Source organism: Eupeodes corollae, chromosome 3 (assembly GCF_945859685.1).
Source record: "Eupeodes corollae chromosome 3, idEupCoro1.1, whole genome shotgun sequence".
Lineage (NCBI taxonomy): Eukaryota > Metazoa > Arthropoda > Insecta > Diptera > Syrphidae > Eupeodes > Eupeodes corollae.
Window position 1 is genome coordinate 59,613,110 of NC_079149.1, and position 26,065 is coordinate 59,639,174.

The window sequence follows — 26,065 nt, forward strand, 5'->3', positions numbered from 1 at the left end:
ATAACAATGGTTAGAATTTGGTTGATACCGTCTTCGGTTTTTAATAAACTCTGTTAGAAAATATTTTCCATTTTGAATTTAATTTCAAAGTATCATTAAAATAACCATACTTCTTCATTAACTTACCATAGGACGACATTTCTTGACGTTTCAAGGTCCCTTAAGTCGAAATAAAAGATTTTTAAGGGAGATGTCTGTGCGTGCGTGTGTACGTACGGTCGCGACGGTTTTTTCAAAGAAAATTGCGTGGGTGAATTAACATATCCTCAAGGAACAATTCTAGACATGAAAAGTGCTTTTTTTAAAGTAGCCGTTCAAATTCAACTTAAAACTGAAGGTTGCCATTATCCCTGACAACATTACTCCCACACAGAAATGGTTGGATGCAATTTATGAAACTATTTATTTTATTTTGAAAACAAGAATTTGAATTTTGTAAGAAGCCAGAATTTTAGAAAGGCATGATCATAAAAGGTAGGAAGGTGTTTAATTTTGTTCGGAAGATAAAAACAGCTTTATCTCTACGCATATTTTTGTATAGCAATTGTTCGAAATGCCCTACTTCTGCAATTAAACATACTCCACAACGTTTTAAAAACTGTCGTTTCAAAAGGCTAGCATACATATACTAAGCTTCTTATTTTCTCGGCCGAGTCTCAATTTCTTTCCAAAAACTTGTGACATTTCTTTCATAATGGGCTGGACATCCATCTTGCTAAAGACACATGGTCTGGAGAAGGGCAAGACGAATGTTATTTTATAATAAACAGATTCTGTTTTTCAAAAATTCTAAATAATGGTCACTATTTGGTGTGTCGGGCAATTTAAAGGGTCCTATGATTTGCCCATTAAAAATTTCACACCACAAATTAATTTTAAATTGGTATGGAGATTTTCCTTCACGTATTAAATGTGGATTTTCTTCTTGCAATTTGTCTCTAGTCTCTTGTGACGTAATAACAAATTCTCACAGAAACTCACTTTTTTCTTTTTATATTTGACTTTTAAATCGTGACTTATTAAATTGAAATGCTTATAACTTTTGAACCAAAGCTAGCTTTGAAATGATTTATAATTTTTTGAAAAGCTAACAAAATCAAGTTTTTAAAAATAATAACTAGTATTGTGTAATATTGTTTTTTAATAAAACTATTTTAAAGTTCGATGTTAAAAATTAAGTTTGATAAAATATGATTTTAACTATTAATATATTACAAAATAGGGCTGAAATTTTAATTATTATTATTATAGAAATATTCGTGGACTAAGATCGAATTCTCTGTCTGTATACATCCATATTAATTCTAACAGACCAGCTGTTTTGGCATTGAGTGAAACCCAAGTAGGGGAAGATTCCGATCCTGCTGAATTTTTTATTTGGAATTTGATGCTCTGTCTGACTCCATACAAAGAATTGTCTCCCTGTATCCTCACACTGAAATCGTTACTATGGGCGATTTCAATGTTCACAATTCTTCGTGGCTTCGCCATTCGGGCCAGACAACGCCCGAAGGAATGAGATTTTTGCTGAGTTTAACCATCTTACTCAGCTTGTCAATGAGCCTACTCGTATATCAGACGTTAACGGCCGAGCAGAAAATACACTTGACTTGTTTCTCACTTCTAATCCTGATAAGTACACAATCAGTGTATTGACGCCTCTAAGCACAACGGACCACAGTGTCATATCTGCTAATTTCTCGTGTCAAACAAATCCAGTTAAAGAAAGAGCTCCAAAGAGAACCGTTTGGCAGTACGAGAAAGCCAACTGGGACGGTCTCAATAATTTCTTCAGGATCTTTAACGGGTCGCTATGATTCCTCGGTAGCGACGAAGACTCTAGTGCAGGTATGATTTCTAGTATGATTCATCTGCGAATGGAAACGTTTATCCCGAATAGGGTTAAAAGTATTAAATCCAAGGTTAAATCATGGTTTTATTCGAGCTGCAAAGAGGTTATCAAAGAGAAAGAGGTGAGCTTCCGGTGTTTTAAAGCCAACCCAGCTGAGGAAAACCGGAAAAAGTTTAAGCAAGCCAGGAAGGCCTGCAACGCCTATATTCGAAGGACCAAATTTTTACATGACCAAAAATTACGGCGAAAAATACTGCAATGTCCCAAAGGCAGTAAGAATTGTTGGTCATTTGTAAAAAACATGAGGAATTCTTGCTCTTCCTCGGTTCCTACGCTTGTTGTCAATGAAAATTTCACCTTACCAGATAGTGCCATGACTCCCCCAGTTCTTGAACTAGTAAATGATTCTATGGGACCAATCATTTTTCGTACTCGAACTGTGGCGAGAGTTCTTAGAGATCTCAACATTCATAAATCCGCTATCCCAGATGGTATCCCCGCTATAATTCTGAAGAGGTGTTCTTCCACGCTAGCAAAATAAATGCGTAAGCTTTTCCATCTATCCTTTTCTTCTGGGTTCGTTCCGAGTAGTTGGAAAACTTCATTTGTTCAAATAATCGCAAAAAAGGCGAATCTTCTTTTCCAACAAATTACTGACCGATAGTACTGACGTTCCTTCTCTCTAAGGTCATGGAAACGCTGAATAATTATCAGCTTTAAAAATATCTTGAGGAATGGAAGCTTTTAAATGACCGGCAATACGGCTTTCGTAGCAATAGGTCCACTGGTGATCTCATGGTACATCTCACCAAACAGTGGAACAGATCTTTACATCGTTTTGGAGAAAGTAAGATCATTGCACTTGATATTTCAAAGGCATTTGATAAAGTTTGGCATCTTGCTCTCTTATCGAAAATGCGTGCTTTCGGTATCGACGAATCTCTTCTTCGTTGGATTAGACATTTTCTTCCCAACCTTCAATACAAGTTGTTTTGGACGGATCCAAGTCTGAAACTCATAAAATAAACGCTTGTGGGCCCCGGGCTCCGACCCTCTTCCTCATTTTTATAAATGATCTCATGTCTGCTACTTCTAATCCAATACATTGTTTCGCTGACGATAGCACTCTTAGCTTTTCATATTCGTTTCCAGACTCACAACCCTCCTCTTCGGATGTGGAACTGCAACGGCAAAATATGATTAGCTCATTAAATTCCGACCTAAACAGCATTGTACAATGTTGAATACAAAATCGTGTGGAATTTAATGATTCGAAAACGCAATGCTATGCACTTGCAAAAAATTTTGACATCCTCGGAATGTGCATCAGCAACCACCTTTTGTGGAGCGATCACATACGCGATAATGCCAAAAATGCCGCAAGATGTCTAGGTTTTTTGAGACGTTGCAAGAAATTTGTCTCTCCGTCTGATCTTGAAAATAACTCTCATCAAAAAAGAGCTTTTAAAATGATTGGTGACATTAACATCATCAACTCGTTTACATCACTCGAACATCGACGCAAGGTTTCTTGGCTCACCCTTTTTTACCGTTGTTTAAATGGACTATGCTCTAGTGAAATAGTCATTTTCATTCCTCCCCTTAAACAATTTAACCCGTAATATCTGCGCTTCTAGGAATGCCCATCAGTTTACCCTTGAGCTCAACTTCGGCCGTACTATGAAGTACAGAGATTCTTATTTTAGCCGTACTATGCGAATGTGGAACGCCTTGCCACACTCTATCTTTCCCTGTCTTTGCAATGTTCAGAAATTTAAAACCAATAAACACAGACACCTCCTATCCAACCCTTCCCTCTTTTCCTAATGCTCACACTGTGTCTTTGGCATATTAAAGGTATAAAAAACCCTTTTAGTGTTTGCTAAAAATAAAAAAAGAATAGACAAGTTAACAGATTCTGGTAGGTCATGACTTAACCATTCATCATATACAGTATGGACTATTACTTACGGGACACCTGTATACTGTATTGGGATACCAAACCAGTTTATTTTTGGAAAAAGAATTCAACTCTATCGTTTTTTTATAAATAATTTTCATCAACATTTTTTTCAAAATTTTACGAATACAAAATGATTTTATCTCCAAAATAATTTTCATACTCATCGTTATCGATTTTAAAGCCACTTACGACAGCATTTATAGGGAAGAGCTCTACCGAGCAAAGCCTAGTTTTGGCATCCCTGTCAAACTTATCCGTTTGTGCAGAATGACGATGGAGAATGCACGCTGCTCTATCAAGGTCGGAAAAGATCTTACCGATGAATTTGATGTCAAAAAAGTTTTAGACAAGGCGATGCACTGTCATGTGACTTCTTCAACATCGTTCTGGAAAGAATTGTGAAAAACTCAACCGTCAACACTAGAGCCACAATCTTCCAAAGGTCCATCCAATTTCTCGGATACGCAGATGATAATTGAAAGATCAAAGCGTGATGTCAGTGGAGCATTTTTGAGCATTGCGACGGAAGCGAAGAAGATGGGTTTAGTGGTAAATGAGGGAAAGACCAAGTATATGCTGTCATCAAAAAAGGACATTGAACAACGACGTCTTGGACAAAAAGTCACCTTTGAGGCAGTTAAGGTCTTTGTTTACCTAAGCACCGCTATTAACACAAATAACGACACCAGCGCTGAAATCAAACCAAGAATAACTCTTGCAAATCGCTGCTTCTTTGGACTTACAAGGCAATTGAGAAGTAAAGTTCTATCTCGAGCATCTAAAATCACCATCTATAAGACACTCATCATCACGGTTCTCATTTATGGCGCTGAGGCCTGAACCCTGTCAAAGAAAAATGATAGCGTCTTAGGATGCTTCGAGAGAAAAATTCCTCTTAGGTGGAGAATGGAGGAGAAGATATATCGACGAACTGTACGGGCTGTACAGCGACACTGACCTAGTTAGCAGAATTAAAGTCCAACGACTTAGATGGCTTGGTCATGTAGAGCGGATGGACATCAACGCTCCAGCCCGGAAGGTTTTCGAATCCAATCCCGAGGGACGGCGCAGTAGAGGAAGACCGCGACTCAGGTGGCGCACCCAGGTGGGAGAAGACCTAAACCATCTTGGCGTGCGAAACTGGAGACAGCTAGCTAGGGACCGAGCTGGCTGGAGACGCATGTTGGTTGAGGCACAGGTCCACCCCGGACTGTAGCTCCACCTTAAGTTAGTAAGTAAGTAAGTATAACTGGCTTAAATCATAAAACAGTTATACTTCTTTTAAATCATATTTATTTGAATTGTGACCAATTTAGTACCCGTAGCATGATGGTTAGTGCGTTGGACTTCGGTATCTGCTTAGATCAGTATTTATATTTCGACAGACATATAAATGCTGCTCTGACCAGGGCCAGAGGAGCCTTCGCTCTGACGAAACGGCTGTTTTTTAGCAGTCGGCTTGACCCCAGAGTGAAGGTAATTTGCTACATGGCCCTCATACGGCCAATGATCGTGTATGGTTGTCCTGTGTGGTTCAACGTTGCCCCTTCCCAGATGGAGAAGTTTCGGGTGTTCGAGCGGCAGTGTTTACTACGCTGTACCGGCTTATATAGAACAGCCGAATCTTCTTATGTGCATTACTATTTGAACGAGGTCCTATACAACGGGGCTCGAATCAACAGAATTGACAATTTCGTGATAAAACTCGTTCGAGGTCACATTGCAAGAGCTATGTCTTTGACCAACAATTTAATTTTCGGGGCGTTCTTTCCGAACGACGAGTATTTTGAAAGTGCACGCTTGAGCGGGTTCATTCCACCAGAGGCATTCCTCTTTTTAGACAAATGCGGTCTGATACAGGATAGATTGGCAGTTCCGTTAATCTACCACGTCAGACGAAGAACCGTAGATAGGCGACTCCTGTACAATCGGGACGTCATGGCACAAGGCGGAGCAGAGCTCCTTCGGTTCAGTAGGGCTGTGTCCGAGCGGGACCGAACTGATAGGGTGAAGCAGGAGAACCAGTTTTGGTGGCTTCAATCGGCACTTGATATTGGGTAGTCGGGATGGGGTTTTAAGCCTTGGCCGGCTTACATACTTGTTTTATGTTTAGGGTTTAGTTTTAAGTAGAATAGGCATAGTGGCACGAAAAAAAAAAAATAAAAAAAAAAAAATAAAAAAAACAAAAAAAAAAAAATATTAAAAAAAAAACATTAAAAAAAAAAAAAATAAAAATTAAAAAAAAAAAAAAAAAAAAGACAACGAAATATGAAAAACAAAAATGTTAGATAGTTAGATTTGCTGCTGTGGTTGTTCTAGTTTAAAGTAGTTTATAGGTAGAATAGGTAGTTTTAGTTAGTTTTAAGTTTTATTTAAGGACCTTATTTTAAGTAGTTTGTAAGTAAAAATAAATAAAAAAGGTTATTGATATTAGTTTTTTTTCAAAATTTTCTAATAAAAACAAAACAAATAAAATTTAAATTGAAGTAAAATAGATCTTAAGGCCGAAAGGCATTAGTAATTAGTGTTATAGTTTAGCTTAGAGTGTCCGTATGGGACCATTAAGTTAGTTGTAAGTTATGGATAATTAGGCTAGTTTTATGAATTTTTGTCTAGCTTTAAGATAGGTTTAAGATTGAATAAATAAAAATGAATTTGAAAAAAAAAAGTGCGTTGGGATGTCATGCAAGGGGTCTTGGGTTCAATCCCTGCCTGTGCCACCTTAATTTAAAAAAAAAAAATATTGACAAATCTTTCAAGAGTAATTCTTGTCATGAAAAAGTGCTTTCTCAAACTAGCCGTTCGGATTCGGCCTAAAACTTGTAGGTCCCTTCCATTCCTGACAACAGTACTCGGACACAGGAATGGTTGAGAGTTGTAAGTCACTAGGCCCTGGTTCACAACGGACTGTTGCGCCACCCCATTTGATTTGACCAATTTAACCCAAATCACCAAAAAACGAATAACCCCATTTACCCAATACGTAGACTAAATATTTGTCTTTATAAACGTCAACACTTATGTTGAGTAAAACATAAAGGACTTTAATCGTTTTCTGTATTTTTATCTAATTTTACAATGTATCTATTGGACAGAAGAATGTTACACCCTGAACGATTTATATTTATCTACATTGATAAATATTTGAAATGAACCAAACTCAAGATTCTTTAACAAATGTTCGCTTTCATATTCAGCGCATCCTTCTTGATTCTTTTGATGGTCTAGTCCTTTTTTAATATTCCATTAAGGATGTGGTTTAATTCTGTAGAATCAAATGCAAATACAAACACCAGGATCTATTTTTAAATCAAAATTATAAAACATTATGCACCTGGTACTCGTAGGTGTAAAATAATAACAAGTGTACATAGAACATTGATGCTAACTTGTATTCAATGAAATATAATGCTGACAACTTTCAGGGTCAACAGTAAGAACATTGAAGAACAAAGACAACACAAATAATAAAAAGCGCCTACAAAGTCTAGGTCAAGTTGCTCTTCGACCCCGGTAGCAAAGGACTTACAACATTTCATTGCATCGCACACAAATACTTAGTATCCTTATTTTTGTTTTTTTTTTTCTGTTCAAAAGCCTATTTAATTTTTAACTTAGATGTGTCGTGTCGTGTGAGTCCTCTCAAGGTCATTATGTTCTTCATCACATATCACATTTGTGTATATCTGTGTGCCTATACATTATTCGAGGATATGATATTCATACGTATACTTTTGGGTATCATACATCATGACCCGCTGACGTTTGTTGGCTGTATTAAGTATGAGTGTATAGGAAGGAAGGAAGGAAGGATATTTTGAATAATTCATCCTTTATGTGTTTAAGCTTTGTAAGTTTGAGCATATGTCTGTAAAGTAAGTGTGTGCAATGCATTAATTACTGTGAAATTCACAGATTGATGTGTAAATTTAAATTAAAAATTCGAAAAGTCCATTATTATTATATATTTAATGCTTGATCTCCGTATAAAATTATAATGAAGTGCATTATGTCTATGTATATGTACATCATATGATATTACCTTCAGACTTTCCATGTCCAGTTGAATCCTTTGGTCGAATCAAATCCGTTGACTTGCAACCTTGGATGTAGGTGTCTGTTGACACACTCATCTCAGTTGTGTTTCTGAGATCCATTTTTAATGTTTATTTAAATAATAAATAAATAAATAATCAGGTGGGTTGAAAAGGAGCTTAAGTTTTGCTCTTCCTCAACTTCATTGGGTTGATTTTTTTTTAAATACGAAACCTGGTTACTCTGAAATAAAAGAAAGAAACATACAATTATTACACTGGTGCACTCAGGCGTATACGCAATTTTTTTGTAAATAAAATTCAAACAATTTAAATTCGTTTTTTATCAATTGATATTTAATATATGCATTGTATTACTTTGAAAGGTTGGGTAAATTTGTACCGTTTTGAAAAACTTTCACATAGCTCAAAAAGAATTTCGATTGTATTTGGAGTATGTTTTCTTAAAAAAAAATCTTTTTCAAATTCATCTAAAAATGATAACACATTACGCCGTGTTTTGCATACAAATTTTGAAAGTTGAATTGAAACAAGAACTCAAGCCAGTTGATCACTAGCTACGTCGTATATTCGATCGTTGGGTATGGGTACTTAAAAATGAATAAAAAAAAAGGCTGGGATGCGACCACACTGATAACTTCCCATCCCGTCTGTCGATTTGTCTTGATTAAAAGTTTGTTTATATGTACTCGTATCAATTTTTAACAAATTTGCGTAATAGTTTTTTAGATTTTATTTTTTGAAAAGCTATTTGAGTCGAAAATAATTGTTTACCAAGTTTTAGTATTGTTTTTTTTTTAGAGTTTTATTTTTTGTAATATAAATGTTAATTCAATTTTTTTCAAAATTTTATTTAATGTTGAAAACAATATTTCTTATAAGTTAAAATTATTGACGGCCATAATCTCAAAATTTTGAAAGATATTTGTGTCTAAATTTAATTTTTACAAACTTTGATTAGTGTTTTTTTAGGTTTTATTTTTTATAAGAAAAAGTTTCAATTCAATTTTTCTCAAAATTTTACCTGATATCAAAATTTTTGTTGCACCAAATTGTTTTATAGATAAAATCATTTTGTATTCGTAAAATTTTAGAGTTTCAGTTTTTTTGATTTATAAAAAACCAGTTAATTGGATTTTTTTTTCAAAATTATGCTTGTTTGGTACGTACGTCCGTGACGTTTTTTTCGTCGTCCATAGCTCAAGAACCAGAAGGTATATCGATTTCAAATAAATTTTGTTATACAGGTAATAAGGCAAAAAGATGCAGAAACGGCCATAGCATAGCAGTTTGACAAAAAGGTGAGCATTTTGGTTAACCCTAATTATCTTACGAACCAAAAACGCTAGATACTTGAATTAAATTTTATATAACATATTGTAACGTAATATCAAGAAGTATATTTTTTGAAAAAAAATCCATTTAAAGGTTTTTTTATAAATCAAAAAAACTGAAAAAAATGTGTCACAATTTTACGACTAAAATATGATTTCATCTCCAAAACAATTTTTTGCAACGAAGAATAATGTTTTTTGACATCTAATATAATTTTGAGAAAAATCGAATTGACAGTTTTTTTTTTACAAAAAATAAAACTCTAAGAAAAACAATACTAAAACTTGGTAAACATTTACTTTCGACAAACTTATTTAATTTCACAGAAAATATTGTTTTGTTATATTCAGTAATCTTAATATATAAAAATCCAGTGTCATATGTATGTTCCCACTGAACTCTTCACCAAGTCAACCGATTTCGGTGAAATGTGGTATTTTATGTGAAATTTGGTCTAACTTAAGATATAGGATAGTTTATATTTCGATTAATGGTCTAAATTACATATATGTTGCATTAATATATAAAAACTCAATGTCATTATGTATGTTCCCAGTGAACTCTTCACCAAGTCAACCGATTTCGATGAAAGTTGGCATTTTATGCGTAATTTGGTCTAACTTAAGACCAGACTTAGTTTATGTTTCGAGTAATGATCTAAATTGTTTAAATATATGTTGCAAATGATAAATACTTTATATAAAATCTACTGTTCTAATTATATATGATCATTATGTTTTCTGAAATATATTTTTACTTTGAAATAAAATTTTTATTATTCTGTTTTTGTTCTTCAAGGAGACGAATATTTCACCAATCAATATTTTTAAACAGTTTTATCTTGACTGCAAAATTGTATAATTTTTTTCTATTTGGATTGAATTTTAACTAACAATCCCTATTCTCAGCAAAGCTCGACATCAACGTCTTGAAAGAGCACACGAATCAGTTGAGCAAAGGGAAGAAAGAAATGCAGCTCAAAGAATCCATATAACAGATATTCGTGCACATGAATCAATGCTACAAGACTTTTTATCAAGAACAAGAACGAGCGTTAAAATTTCGCAATGAAACACCTGGCATGTGTTGTGAATCCGTATTGCCATTACTTCCTACTCCACCTGAACCCTTGAAATCACTACTTTCTGGCATTTGAAATGATTCAAAATTATTTTTGCGTAAGACACGAAAGTTTAATTCTTGCTTTCAATTTGCGATCTCTTATCTGATGGTCGTAATTTTGAAACAACATTTAAAATACAAGGCCAAGTGTACCATAAAATTGGATCATTGATGGCAATGCCAAATGAAGATCCAAAATTTCTCCAAATCTACTTCATGGGCAGTTGTGAAGAACGTGTGACAACTCGATGCCAGTATAATTTTATTGAACAAGCCAAAAGAGAGTGCAATTGTAGTATTGTTGGAAATATTTTTAGAGAACCGTAATCATCTGGTTCAACGGTTAAAAAGAGTATCACAACAATTGAAAAATGACAATAATTAAATTGTTATCAAACCTGCCAAAGTACCATCAGGAGAGCACGCTGGTAGATTCAATGCGCCAACCGTAGATGAAGTTGCTATTATTATGATCGGTGATCCAGTTAACAACAGATCTATTAAAATTACACACCGAGATAATACAGTGAGTAGAATTTCAGATATACACCGTTTGTTCGATGCACTCCAGTACCCTTTGATATTCTGTCAAGGACAAGATGAATATCACATCAGTATCAAACTGTGTGATCCAATGAAAAAAAGTTAGTTCAATGAATTACTACGCGCATCGATTAATGATAAGACATAATCAGGACAATTACATTCTTCGATATCGTCAGTTGTATCATCAATACGTTGTAGATATGTTTGCTTAGATTGAAAGCGAACGTTTTGTGATTTATACGGTTTAACCAAGCTAAATTACGATCAGAGGAACACATCCACTTACGAGATGCTGTTGTTGGAAACATCGATGGAAACTTAAACACCAATGAAATCGGCAGTGCAGTTATTCCAAAAAAAAGTAAATGTTTATTTTTGCGTTTGTCGTTGGTTAATGTTCTTGGACCAATCTCTTTCCAATTTTTACGAAAAGTTAATGGTCGAGTGTTCAGTACGTATCAAGATGCATGTCGTGAGTTGCAACTTTTAGAAGATGACAATCATTGGGATCTGACACTTGCTGATGCAGCTTTAACGTCCTCGCCAAGTTGTATTTGTCAACTATTTGCCATCATCTTGATGACATGTTTTCCAACACAGTCATCTATACTGTGGGAAAAAATATAAGAACTACATGACTGAAGACATACTATACCGACTTAAACAAACAAACAAATGTCCAAATCTAGATTTATCGCCAGATATGTATAATGAAGCATTAATATTAATTCAAAACTTATGTATTATGATCTCAAACTCATCACTTAGTCATTATGGTATCCCATCACCTAATAGTCCAGCTATGGACTTAGTGAATAGTGATTTGCAATTGTTACAATTGTTGCTAATAATAAACCATTATTAGGTGACGAACAATAAAATGTATACAATCGGATTATGTTGGCTGTTGATGCTAAACAAAGTGGTTTCTTTTTCTTGGATGCACCAGGTGGAACCGGTAAAACATTTTTGATATCGTTGATCCTTGCGAAAGTACGGTCACAAAAAAAAGCAATTGCATCATCAGGCACAGCTGCTACTTTGTTAGATGGTGGTCGAACAGCACATTCTGCTTTTAAGTTACCACTAGATGTCCATAAAAATCCAAATGCTATGTAATGGCTACAGTGTTACAAAGGAGTTCAATCATAATTTTGGATGAGTGTACCATGGCTCATAAACATTCACTCGAAGCATTAAATATAACTTTGCAGGATTTAAACAGTAATGACAGCCTTTTTGGTGGAGCTATTCTATTATTGTCTGGTGATTTTCGGCAAACATTGCCAGGGATTCCTCGCTCTACTTTTGCTGATGAAATCAATGCATGTTTAAAACAATCATTTTTATGGAGAAACGTCGAAACACTAAGGTTAGCATGCGAGTACAACTCCAAAATGATCTGACAGCACGAGTATTTTCTCAGCAACTATTAGATATTGGAAAGGGTGAAGTGGAATTTAATCAAGGTACCGAATGCATAAGATTCCCAGACAATTTCTGTACTGTTGTTGAAACTAAAAATAATCTGATCGAGAATGTCTTCCCAGATATAATAAATAACTATTTAAATCACAATTGGCTCATTAATTGTGCTATTTTGGAAGCAAAAATGTTGATGCAGATCTAATTAACTACCAGATACAACAATTATTACGAGGCGATATAATGTCGTTTAAGTCAATCGACGCTACTGTCGATGAAGACAAGGTAGTGAATTTTCCATTTGAATTTTTGAATTCTTTAGACATATCACGAATGCCACCACACAATCTTCGGTTAAAAATTGGATCACCGATTATTCTTCTGCGTAATTTGAACCCCCTAAACTATGCAACGGTACACGTTTGGTAATCAAAAAAATCACCGGAAATGTTCCCGAAGCAACTATTTTGGCAGGAAAGTTTAAAGGAGAAATCGTTCTGTTACCACGCATTCCAATGATACCGTCAGATTCTCCAATACCTTTCAAAAGACTGCAATTTCCTATCCGTTTAGCTTTCGCGATGACTATTAACAAATTACAAGGACAAACAATGTCTATTTGCGGCTTAGACATAGAGAATCCGTGTTCCTTTCATGGGCAATTATACGTGGTCTATTCACGTGTAGGGAGACCATCGAGCTTATTTGTGTTGACAAAAGACAGGCTGACCAAAAATATTGTTCATCGATTGGCACTTCAGTAAACTTTAACTGTGATTTTATTTAATTTATGTTAATCATAGTATTTATTAATAAAATAAAATTAAAGATGTTATGTAAATTAGTGTTCAATTTTGTCTACTAAGTCCTTCCTTAATTACTCAGCCACAGCAACGCGTGGTCGGGTCTGCTAGTTTTTATATAAAAATCCAACAGTCCGTTTTTTCATAAAAATAAAATCTACAAAAATATATATGAAATTCAACAGAAAAAGATACAAATTGCTAAAAATTATGCTCAGTCTCATTCTCAGCCAAATAACTTTTTTTTTGATACAGAGCGTAAGACATTGAGTGTAGCTTCGGCTGTCCTGTTGAAACCAAAAATGTTGCTGATATTCTACTCTTCATATTTTTTGAACAAAAATTCCTTCAACATGGCCCGATAACGATCGCCATTGATTGTAAGGGCCATTCCTTGCTCATTTTCGAAAAATGGCCCAATATCTGAAAAGAGTTTTTTTGGCAAAATCGGCATCTTATTTAAGTCAATCTCAAGCAATATTTCCCAGCCTTGTTCAAACTTATATATAACCATATTCGTTCAGCGGAAGAACAAAACTAATTATCTGTCAAATCAGACATAACTAAGTGTTACTATTCATGAAAAACGTTAGATGGGTGACCCCATATAAATCCCTTAATCAGTGGCCACGTCAAGCTAAGTTTGCCTGCATTTCATTTGACATTTTTTAACTTTCAAACTTAATCAATTTGATCAATTGAAAATGCATATCGTGCACTTTGGGATTTTTTGGCCATTTGGAGGCTGTACAGTTGATAAAACAGCGACAAAATTTGAGCAAAACGGATATGTAAGAGATGTAAAAGCACCAAAGCATGTTCGTACAGCTCGTACTACAGAAAATAGTGTGAATTGAAGAGACTCCACCTAAACTCTTTGCACCTCTCACACTCGTCGTTGATAAAAATTATGCATTAAGGCTTACATTTACACACTTAGAAGGTTTTAAACATCCGTTAATGGTCATATCAACAGTGGATGATTAAGTTTCTAAAAAAAACATGTTTAATGGTGGACACATTTTCAACTCGGTCGATTCGTCAATAAGGGGAATTGCCGCAGTCTGGCAAATGATGATCCAAAAATGATTGTTGAAAAACAAACTAGCTCAAAAAGAGTGAGTTTGGTGCGGTTGATGAGCTGACGGCATCATCTGGCCGTATTTTTTTTACCAAAATTAGGTAGGTCAGAAAGTTACTGTGAATGGTATTTGCTATCATCAGATGATGACGAACTTTTTATGGCATGAATTGGAAGATTTGGATGTGGTAAATATTTGGTTTCAAAAGGACGTGACGGTGCCACTTGCCAAACAGCTTACGAAACAATGGCTCTTTTGCACTATAAATTCAATGGACGTGTTATCTCATGTGGTGGAAATGTCGATTGGCCGCCAAGATCTCGCAATTTGACACTGTTGGACTTCTTTTTTCGAGATATTTGAAATAAAAGGTGTACGTCGATAAAGTTAACGACAATTCAAGAGCTTCAGAATGAGATAATTTGGCTCTTTATAGGCATAGAATCTCAATTTCAAACTTTCAACCAAAGCCTCACATTGTTACTTTGAAATTGCATAACAAGCATTTTGAATCCCCTGCCACAAGTGTGTTAAATTGGTTGGTTTTTTATGCGCAATGTGATGTTCAACATCATTCCACAAATTCTCGATCGGGTTAAGATCAGGTGATTGTGCTGGCCACTTCAAAACATCGAGTTTATTCACCTCTAAGGCACACTTCACTAACTGTGAAGTGTGTTTAGGGTCGTTTTCGTGCATGAAGCGTCATAATAACGTCAAATTGTCTTTTGCGTAGGGTATCATATGATCCAACAGGATATCTCTGTACACTTTCTGGTCCATTTTGGTGTCAATTTTGAACGATGGGGCCAACTCCGCGCCGTGCCATGAAAACACAGCCCAGACCATAACGTTGCCTCCACCATGTTTCACCGTGTTAATGGTGTACCTTGGATCATATTCCCTATTTTTTGGACGCAATACATATTTTTTCCCAACCGATCCGAACCTGCAAAATTTAGATTCATCGCTCCAGAACACGTTTTTCCAAAAACTAATTGGTTTTTCTAAGTTAGCTTTGACAAATTGTAAACTAGATTTCAGATTTTTATTGATACTAGCGGTTTTCTCTGAGCAACGCACCCACGTAGATTGTTTTAATTTTATCGGTGTCTTATGGTCCTCGAGGAAACATTTACTCCATAGTTCGTTGAAAGTTCGCTTCCAATGACACTGGAGGTCTTAAACGGATCCTTGGTCGATAACCTATAAATTATTCTATATTCATTTGTAGTTGTCTTTTTGGTCAGGGGGTTTTGTTTAACGTTTTCAATAATTCCAAACTTTTTGAAATGACGAAAACCATTATAAACCAGCTTCCTGGAGCATTCTAACAACTAATAAATATCTGTTACCGTCCGACCTTTTGACTTCATTTTCAAGATCAGACTTCTTTTTTTCTTTGAGCACCAAAGAAAATACCAAACGATATTTTACGGTATAATACTTGTACTCTTTTCAATGTGCTAAATTCGTGTCCACCACTGTATGTCATAAAGGTCGCGAAGATCATTTGACCGATATTTTATTTCATACATAATTGAACCAAACCAATATTATAATAGTAAAAAATGACAATAATTTTCTAAAAAATTAGTGTTCTATTCGAAATCAACCTAGGCCTTTGAAATGTAACCACCCTCTAAAAACAGGTATCTACTTATATAGATAAACAAATTATTTTGACTGTTCCAGCTCAGTTCTAGATCTGGATTCACAAAAAATTCTCACACACTTCAACAATCTCTATAACAGTCCTTGCCTACCGCAACCTACAGGAATCAGATATTAATCTCTAAAACTTTAACTAACCACCGTGATAACAAGGTTCTTGATCCCATCATATAGCTATAAGTGAATTAAATAAAGTGCTCCATCCAACTCTAAAAAGTGATTCATACGTTATATGCATGTGTATTTGTGTATATTTGTGCACGAATGTATATGTACACATTGTTAAGTGTTAATACAAACATAAAACACCAGGAACCTTTTAGGAACTTAATTTTATTCATAGCAACTAACTTGAATGCTTTTTGTTTTACGACTAACAACAACAACAACAAGAAGAAGAGTGGAAACAATACGAACAACTTCCATTCCAAAACAAGCTTCTTCCCACGCGTTGAGGTTGGTTGCTTGGTTGTGATGCTTATCCTGAAAAACCCTTAAATAACTTCATCTTAAATTTTCCTCCAATTTTCAAACTCCCCAACACCACAATATCCTCCATTGCGCTTTGCCATCATCACACCAAATGTACGTAGGTACATCCATAGCTACAGAGCTTCTTCTTCATCTTCTTTTTTTAGTGCTATAATGAAATTGTGTGATTTATCCCCAAAAGTCAACCCATGAATAAATCATGAAGTGAAAGGGGCTATACCTATAGGAGCAGAACAGGAGGGCAGAATGAAATTTCCATTTTTAGCCCTCGAGGATTCTACTCTGATGTGAAGTATGTAAAGTTTACTTGGACAATGAAATCTCCCAAGCACGCGGTAAATTTATTCTCAGTGCGGAACCACTTTTAAACTAAACTCTAGACTATGACGTGAATTGTGGTCGGTTGATGCACAACTATCGTTTCTTTACTTGGCTATTAAAGTTCATATTATTCTCGTAATCGATTAAATCAGCTGCTTATTCATTTGGTCTTCACAAATCCTTTAAGTGGAATTCATACTGAAATTCAAATGTATACCTAACTCTCGTGGTATGGTAATATTTTTTAATTTTTCTACTTCATTTTGAAGGCTTTCAACATCATGAGAGGAATATTTTTTTAAATTTAGAATTGAATAAATTTCCATATTGTCAACAGAACTTAGAGAGCAAGATAAGGGTCATTCTTATCAACCATAGTATCTACTTATAGTGCAGTCTCTAAAGTGTGTAACTTATTGAGTGTGTAAAATCAAGTGGATCCATACATCTGGTATATGTTTTGGATGGAATTTATAGCGTTCACTTTTCAATACCAAAAACATACAACATTTGCTAAGGTCAACAAAATTTCAGATACTAGGGCCAAATTTAAATTTTTGAAACTGCTGATGATTTCCTGAAATCTGTTCAAATCTTAGGTATAGCTTAACTAGTTTAGTAATTTTGAGTAGCACAGATCAAAAATGTACACACAACTTATTATAATAGTGTCGACGGTGCACCTAGGCGTATACGTATTTTTTTGTTCATTACTTGCTCTTGCTAACAATATGTAATTGGTATTTTGATATTTATTTGTATGTCAGCTGTATATCAAGTTAAACACGTAACAGTGGACGAGTGCAATAAAAGGGAACGGCTAGAAACACAAAAATTAAGTCTGTTACATAGATATCATGGAATCTTCTTAACAAACAATTTTAAGAGTAAAATACAACAACGATATTTGAAGAAATTAAGTTAAATTCTACACCGATATTTGAAGAAAGTTACCAGATCAAACTAAAGTAGGTCAAAAACAAACCAAACTATTACATTAAATGCCACCTTTAGTTTGTGAGCTGATTAAGAATCAAGATCAGTAAACAGGTCAAACCCGTATGTTACTTTAGGTAGGACAAGTGCTTTTACCAGCTTCAATTTAATATGGGTAGGTAATACGGATTAGTTATTAAAAAAAATAAATTAAATTGGGTGGCGCAACAGTCCGTTTGAGAACCATTGCCTAGTGACCGACAACTCTCAACCATCCTGTGTTCGAGTACTGTTGTCAGGGATGGAAGGGACCTACAGTTTAAAGCCGAATCCGAACGGCAAATTTGAGAAAGCACTTTTCAGGACAAGAATTACTCTTGGAGAATTTGTCAATTCCTTGCAAGAGGCATAGGCAGGGATCGAACCCAAGATCACTCGCATGACAGTCCAACGCACGCCACGGGTACTGCACGGATTAGTTATAGTTTTACTTTTTCATCAATTATAGAATTTTCATCTCTTACAGCCTTATTAAATAAAAATATAATATTTACATGTTTGTAGGTGGGTATATAATATACACAATAAATAGATTAAAAATTCTTATGTATTAGACAATAAATAAATAACATAATAGTAAAACCACGCAAAGGTATTACAAGATAAATAATAAGTTAATGATAGAACATAACAGCATAAAAACATATTTCAAAAACATCTTTAATCAAATTTAAATTTGGCTAAGAATAATAGATTTAAAAGCATCTCTTGTACAATTTAACATGAAATCAATTCTTTCACATAATGCATTAGCTTCTCTGATGTTGATAGACTGATGGAATTGTTCATAAATCAAAAATCTTTCGCGCGTAACTCTTGAGGGAGTATATCCCTCATAGAACAAATCTATAAGCGGAGGACATTTTATATGCCTAGTTATTGTATCCGTGACAAACATTATCGAAAACTATTTCCGCCGTGTTTCTAGAGATTTCATTCCAAATAATAAGCATCTGGTTTCGTAGGAAGGTCTTATAATCCTCGATCTCAATTTAAAAAAATCATGTCTTGTAAAGGTTCTTTGAACATTTTCTATCCTTTTTGATGAGTTTGAATAATATGGATTCCAAACTGTACAGCAGTATTGTAGCACAGATCTAACCAATGAGTTTTATAACGATATAAGAGTATATGAATCATTAAACTCTCTTGTATTCCTTTTAAGAAAACCCAGCATCTGATTTGCTTTGTTGATCATATAATCAAAATGTGCGTGGAATGACAAGTTGACATCAAGAATAATCCTAGATCTTTTTTTGCATTACTCTTTCTAGGTTTATGTTGTTAATGCTATAATCAAACATTATTTTTTAAAGTTCCTGTAACAAGACAAAACTTGACATTTAGCAACATTTAGATCCAGGTAGTTTGCTTAACACCAAATTGCCAAACTATGCAAGTCGGATAACAAAAGATAACAGTCAGAATTGCAGGAAATCTTTCTGTAAAGCTTAAGATCATCTGCGAAAAGAAGACAGGATGAGTTTTTAAAGAAAGTGGGAATATCATTGAGAAACGGGAGAAATAAGAGCGGTCCCAAATGACTCCCTTGGGGGACACCCGATGGGACATCTATATCATCGGATCTATAATTTTTAATTTTAACAACTTGAACCCTACCAGTCAGATAAGATTCAATCCACATTAATAAAGAGGAGTGAATACCAAAACAGAAAAGCTTGTGAATCAGAATTTTGTGATTAACTCTATCAAAAGTCTTTGCAAAATTGGTAAAGATGATGTCAGTTTGATAGCCTTTTTCCATATTAGATATAATGGCATTTATCATAATCATTAAATTTGTCGATGTTGATTTACCTGAAACAAAACCATGCTGAAAGACCGATATTTTACCTTGAGTTACAAGTGAAATTCTGTTGTAAACTATTTTTTCAAATAATTTATATAATGCAGAGATTTTATAAATTGGTCTGTAATTTGTTATTTCGTGTTTAGATCCTGATTTGAAAATCGGAGACAAAAACGAAATTTTCCAGGAACCCAAGAAATTGCCACTCGCAAGAGATAAATTAAAAATCTGGGTGAGCCGAGCGGCTTGGCTAACGCACTCGCACATATTTTTAGAAGTATGGGAGGAATATTGTCTGGACCTTCACTTGTATTCACATCCAAGCTTAAAAGAGCTGATTCAACTTCAACCTTAGAATAAGTGAAGCAAGATCATAACATTTTCTAACCCCTGAAGGCTCATCAATTAAAACAGATTCAGAGGAATAAACTGATTGGAAGTAACTTGCAAACAAATTACAAATCTCCGATAACTCACTCGTAATAGTAGCTAGGTACTGCATACAGCTTGTAATAGATAGTCCTCTAAGTGTAAATCTATTTGTGAAAACTCAAATCCATCGCAAAATGTTATTTGTATTGGTGACTTAAATTTAGGAAATATCAAGTGGTTATTGGACTGAGGTGATAATTTGTCGGTTCCAATCGAAGTTACTTCTGAAATTAAGGTTAATTGAATAGATTTTTTATCCAGTTTGACTTTCTACAAATCAATCATTTTTCTAATAGCGTAGGTCGGATACTTGACCTTATTTTTGTAGATGAAGAATTTTATATTTATGTTGAAAAATCTGATACTCCAATTGTGAATAACTTTGTCCATCATATTGAACTTGAAGGTAATTTATGTTTTTATATGTTTTAAATAACAATACTGTTATACCTAATAATAAGGCTAACTATTATGCAATTATTGAGTATTTTTATCTATTCCTTTGGAATCGATTTTATCTGAAACTGAATTAAATAACGCTAATGGTACTTTAGTATCTATTGTCAATGAATCTGTACGTAGATTTGTTCCAAATAACAAAGCCAAATCTGGGAGTTACCCTGCATGGTTTTACAAGAGACTTATAACTCTTAAAAATATAAAAAATAAATCTTTTAAGTTACTTAAAACTTATCGCCATGATCCAAATTTGAGGTCTAAGCTTATGTCTATTCAAAAAGAATTCGATACGCTTAGTAAATTTTTATATCGGGCTTATTTTTTCTCTATTGTAAAGTGAACATTTTTGGAAGTACATAAACAATAAGCGCAAAAACAATCGTTTTCCAAGCTGTATGAAGTATCTGAATAAATCAACAAGTGATGTTGAAGAAATGTGTATTATTATTATTATTTGCTGTTTATTTTCGGTCTGTTTGCTCCACAAACACTATAACAAATGTTTGTATATCTTCTATTCTATCTAACATAGGGTCTATGTTTCTGACGGTTTCTGAAGTAGAATCAGCCTTATTAGGTTTAGATACCAACACAAATGCAGGCCCTGTTAGGATTTCAACCTATAGCTCTCGAAACGTACATTTTTAGAATGTTAGAAACTGTCATATATAAGACCAATTTTTAAATTTGGATCTGAACAAGAAATTACAAATTATAGACCAATCAGCAAAATATCTGCTCTTCCTAAGTTATTTGAGAAATTAGTCTCTGACAAGCTCACTTTTCAATTAAAAGGCACGGACCTACAACTACTAATATTACATTGATGACTAACTATATAATAAATAATTTTGAATATTATAGTCAAACTGGTATTATTTTTTACTGGTTTTAGTAAAGCAATTAATCGCCTTTATCATCAAACTTTTGAAACTAGGATTTCATTCTAAGTTTCTGGATTGTTTGAAATCTTATTTAACATCGAGAGTTCAAGTCGTTAAGGTTGACGAATATCACTCTAATCAAATATTGGTTCCATCTGGTGATGTTTTTGTTTTTTGTAAACGATATTCCCAACATTTTTCAAAACTCTCAGTGTCTTCTTTTTGCGGACGACCTTAAATTATATCGTTGTATTAAATGTTGTGATGATTGTGTTTTATTAAATGATGACTTAAATCAATTGGCAGATTGGTGTAATATAAACTCTTTATATCTGAATATTTCAAAATGCCAAGTTATGTCTTGCTTTCGTACGATTTCCCCAATCTTTTACGAGTATCAAATTGATAGTTCTATATTAGAACGTGTAGCACAAAATAAAGATTTAGGTGTTATTCTTGATACTAAGCTTTCTTTTCTCCCTCATATTGACTATATCATAAATAAATCCAACCAAATGTTAGGGTTCATCAAAAGAAATAGTAAGGAATTCACAGATCCGTATACCATAAAAACTCTTTTTATTTCTCTCGGTCGATCTTTGCTTAAGTACTGCAACACAGTTTGGAACCCTTGTTATAATAACTCATTTGTAAGAAACGAGTAAATCCAGAAAAATATTTCAAGGTTTATAAACTTCGTTGGGGTATTGTTATTCCATCGTATGAAACTAGATGTCTCTTATTTGGTATGCAGAGTTTGGCAAACCGGCGTGCATACTTTCCGATAATGTTTATTAGAGATATACAAATAATTTTACAGATCGTTAATGAAAAATGAAAACAGTAAAGGTCCCAGGATTGATCCTTGAGGAACACCATTATTAACAGGGAGGAACGAGCAAATTCTACAATTTCAAGATACGGCTTCCATACTATTGGTTAAATATGAGTAAATAAGTTTTTTAGTTGTGTCAGAGAAGCTAAATAGGGTCGTTAATTTATCACAGCAAAGATTATGGTTTACATAGTAAAAGGATTTTAAAAAGTCAAGTAATGTTGTCACAGTTGTAAATTTGTTTTCTGATGAGCATGTCTTATGTCATCAGATACGTTAAGTAAAGCTGAAACACAACTCTGTCCAGACCGAAATCCAATTTGTAAATTATTCAATAATTGCTTGTCTTTAATATAATATTTTATCTGGTTACTTATAAGACTCTCAAGAACTTTAGATAGAAAAGATAGGATAGAACTATCGGTTAATATTCCTTCTTCTTTCCTTGTTTTAAAATGAGGATAATTTTCGATATCTTCCACAGGATGGGAAGACATTTATCTGAATTAGGTTTGTGAATCAGAGAGTTTAACTTTCAAATCTTCTAAATCAATATCATCATCACAGGATTGAACATCCTTTCTCAAACGAAAATTCTTAACTTCCTTCCATTCCTTCTTTTATCACTGATGTAAAGTATCCAATTTGATAGTTTACGTTAGATTTAGTGTAAATTAAATTAAAATCCAACCACATACATTCGTTAAATAAATTTTCAAGATTAATTTTACGAAAATCACGGTACTTTAAAGAATTCTCCGTTTTTTCATCGAAATTTCATTCAAAAAAACATCGAGATGAGTAATTGACTTTAAATTCTAACAAAACTAGTAAGAAAAACATCAATTAACAATGGTGCACAGTTAGGGAAGAAGTGAGTTGGTTTGATTAATACTTTAATCACCACAAATAAAGAGGTTTATTACGCGAGAACACATTTCTTCAACAATCGGAGTAATCATCCGAGAATTATCTAGAGCCTCACCCAACAAACTTCTTTATATAGCTCGGTCAATAGCTAGATGTATCCAGTTTCGCGCTCCAAGTTGGGTAAGTTCACTTGCCACTTGTGCGCGCCACCTGATCCGCGGGCTTTTTCTTCTGCGCTGTTCTGTGGGTGTGGATTCGAAGACGTTCGGAGCCGGAGCATTGGTTTCCATATGCTCTACGTGACCCAGCCATCTTAGTCGTTGGACTTTTACACTCTTGGCTATGTCTACATCGCTGTACAGTCCATAGAGCTCGTCGTTCCATCTTCTCCTCCACTCCCCTTCGATGGATAAGGGACCGTAGACCACACGAAGAAATTTTCTCTCGAACTGATCCAAGGTGCTTTCATCCGCTTTTGTCATAGTCCCTGTTTCTGCACCGTATAGCAGGACGGTGATGATAAGGTTCTTTTATAGCATTACTTTGGTTCCTCGAGAGAGAACTTTACCACTCAATTGCTTTCTTAGTCCAAGGAAATAGCAGTTAACAAGAGTTATTCTGCGTTTGATCTCTGCGCTAGTGTTGTTTTCTGCGTTTACAGAGGAGCCTAGGTAGACGAAGTCCTTGCTACCTCAAAGGTACGTCTGTCGATGGTGACGTTTTGACCAAGGCGTCGGTGTTGTATGTGCTTTCTTGACGACAGCATGTACTTTGTTTTGCCCTCATTAACCGTTAAACCCATTTTTGCCGCCTCTGCCTCAATACTCACAAAAGCCCCATTGAAATGTCGCTAAGTTCTTCCGATTATGTCAATGCCATCAGCATGTGCTAGTAATTGGATAGACTTTTGAAAGATGGTGCCTCTAGTGTTGACGTGTGAGCTCTGCATTATTTTTTCAAGTACAATGTTAAAAAAATCTCATGGCAGCCTTTTTGAAATTGAAAGGTTCTGTTAAGTTGTTTCCAACCTTAATGGATCAGCGTGAATTTCTCCATTCCATTTTAGACATGGATCTATACAGCTCGTTCCTGTAGATGCTGTCATATGCGTCCTTAAAATCGATGAAAAGATGGTGGGTGTCGATGTGGTGTTCTTGGGTTTTTTCCAGGATCTGCCGTAATGTGAATATTTGATCGACTGTGGACTTTCCTGGTCTAAAACCACACTGATAAGGACCTATCAGGTTGTTGACGGTGGGCTTTAGACGTTCACATAAGCGATGTTAAGTAGACTGATTCCTCTATAGTTGGTGCAGTTTAGAGGGCCTATTTTTTTCAGGATCGGGCAAATAATACTGAGGTTACCAGCTTATCTTCAGCCGCTTTAAAGAGCCCGGAGTTCAAGCCATCCGCTCCAGCGGCTTTATTAGACTTCAGCTTAGCTTTGGCAATCTTTACTTCGTCTAAGTCAAAAGGACGGGATTGTTGGCTTTCGTCGTCTATGTTGAATGGATCATCCTGCCTGACAGCGGAATTCAGTTCTTCGTCGCCGTTACACAGTCTGCAGAAGTGTTTCTTCCAAATCCTCAGCATTGACTGCGGTTTAACTATGATGTTTTCACTCTCGTCCTTGCAGCCTTCGGTTGTAGGTTTATGTATCTGTGATTTTCGTTTCACCTGTTCATTAACCTCATTCCTGCTTTTATACCTCTCAACATCTTCGACCGCACACTTCTCATGCCCTCTCTTTTTCCTTCTGAGAAGTCGACGTTCCTCTCGCCTCTTCTGCTCATAGAGCTCACGAGCAGCTCTCGTCCTTTTATACAGCGCCGCTTTGCGTGCCTGTTGTTTGACTGCATTTGCCTGCCGACATTCCTCATCAAACCAGGGGTTCCTTGTTGGTGGCTGTTTGAAACCCAGCACATCAGAGGCGGCTTCTCTGATTGCATCTTCGCAATGTTACCACTGGTTTTTGATACACTGTGTTGGCGGCAGAAAACTTCGAGAGAGCTTACTTGTAACTCGGTCGGAAAAAGATTTGGCGATCTCTTGCGATTGTAGCCGTTCGACGTGGTACCTTCTCCCAGCACCTCCCTGTCTTGCCTTGGGTCTGGAAACCCGAAGTGCTATCTTGGCTACAACGAGGTAGTGGTCCGAGTCGATGTCAGCTTCTCAGAAAGTTGATTCCATCTCGTAAATTCTTCCTCTGCCATCTGGATAAGAAGGGGTGTAATCCATTTGTGCTTTTACAAAGAGTGTTTAGGAAACACTTATTTTTTTTCATTCATGCTGTAAAAACCTATGTTATTGTTGCTGCCTATTATGACAACAAGAATCTACAGAGAGACTTGAATCGAAAACAGATATATTGAAAGCATTTAACGAATAGAAAAGAGAGAACAAATTTTTGAGACACAACCTGAAGTGAAAAAAATGCAAGTAGTCAAAGCTGTTGATGTTATTGTCGACGAATGTTTATGTCAATTAATTAAAAATAATTAAATAATCATATGAAGACCTATAATGGAATTAACTAAAAGCACTCCCAAGAAGTTTAGGCTATAAACTCTGCCTTTGTTGCTGTACAATATTATGCTCTTAGCGTTTATAATAAATTCACTAAGAACATTAAATTGTGAGATAATGGTTCCGTCATAAAATACGGAAAACATTATTATTTCAATAAATTAAAAGGTTTTTCCAAAAATAAGCTACCTACGACATACCCCAAACTATTCAAGACATAGGTTAACGAACATGCATTTTACTTACTTACTCCTCTGATAAATGTTAGGCACTCTAAGTATACAGATGATGTGATTCTATAAATAACTCTTAATGTGAAAGAGCAAATGGTTCTCAAATATTTGATATATTTCAAAAGGTTTAACTTCTACTATATTCATATACATATATGTATGTAATGTTCAAGTTCATATTATATGAGCCCATATAATAGGTGTTTTGTGAAAGAGAGAAAAATGAGATCATTTATCGTCTTGTTCATTATAAGACTTATCACATTTAACAAGTTCGGTTTTATATTGTTCTGTACCAGAAAACAGCTTAAGGCACTTAATAGCATACTAAATATCGGCACTGATTGATA

At 34.9% G+C, this 26,065-nt stretch overlaps 1 protein-coding gene across 7 annotated transcripts in view; it reads right to left on the reverse strand.

The window, feature by feature from the left end:
* The window catches only part of LOC129949467 (feline leukemia virus subgroup C receptor-related protein 2), a 162,859-nt gene that overhangs the window by 75,539 nt on the left and 61,255 nt on the right, over nt 1–26,065 (reverse strand). For all 7 annotated transcript variants that reach the window (XR_008782039.1, XM_056060950.1, XM_056060949.1 and 4 more), the window contains one exon: nt 7,858–8,093. Coding sequence is in view for 6 of the 7 variants with exons in the window: in XM_056060950.1 (XP_055916925.1) it covers nt 7,858–7,972 (115 nt within the window). In the remaining variant the exon portion in view is untranslated. The remainder of the gene's footprint in view (nt 1–7,857; nt 8,094–26,065) is intronic.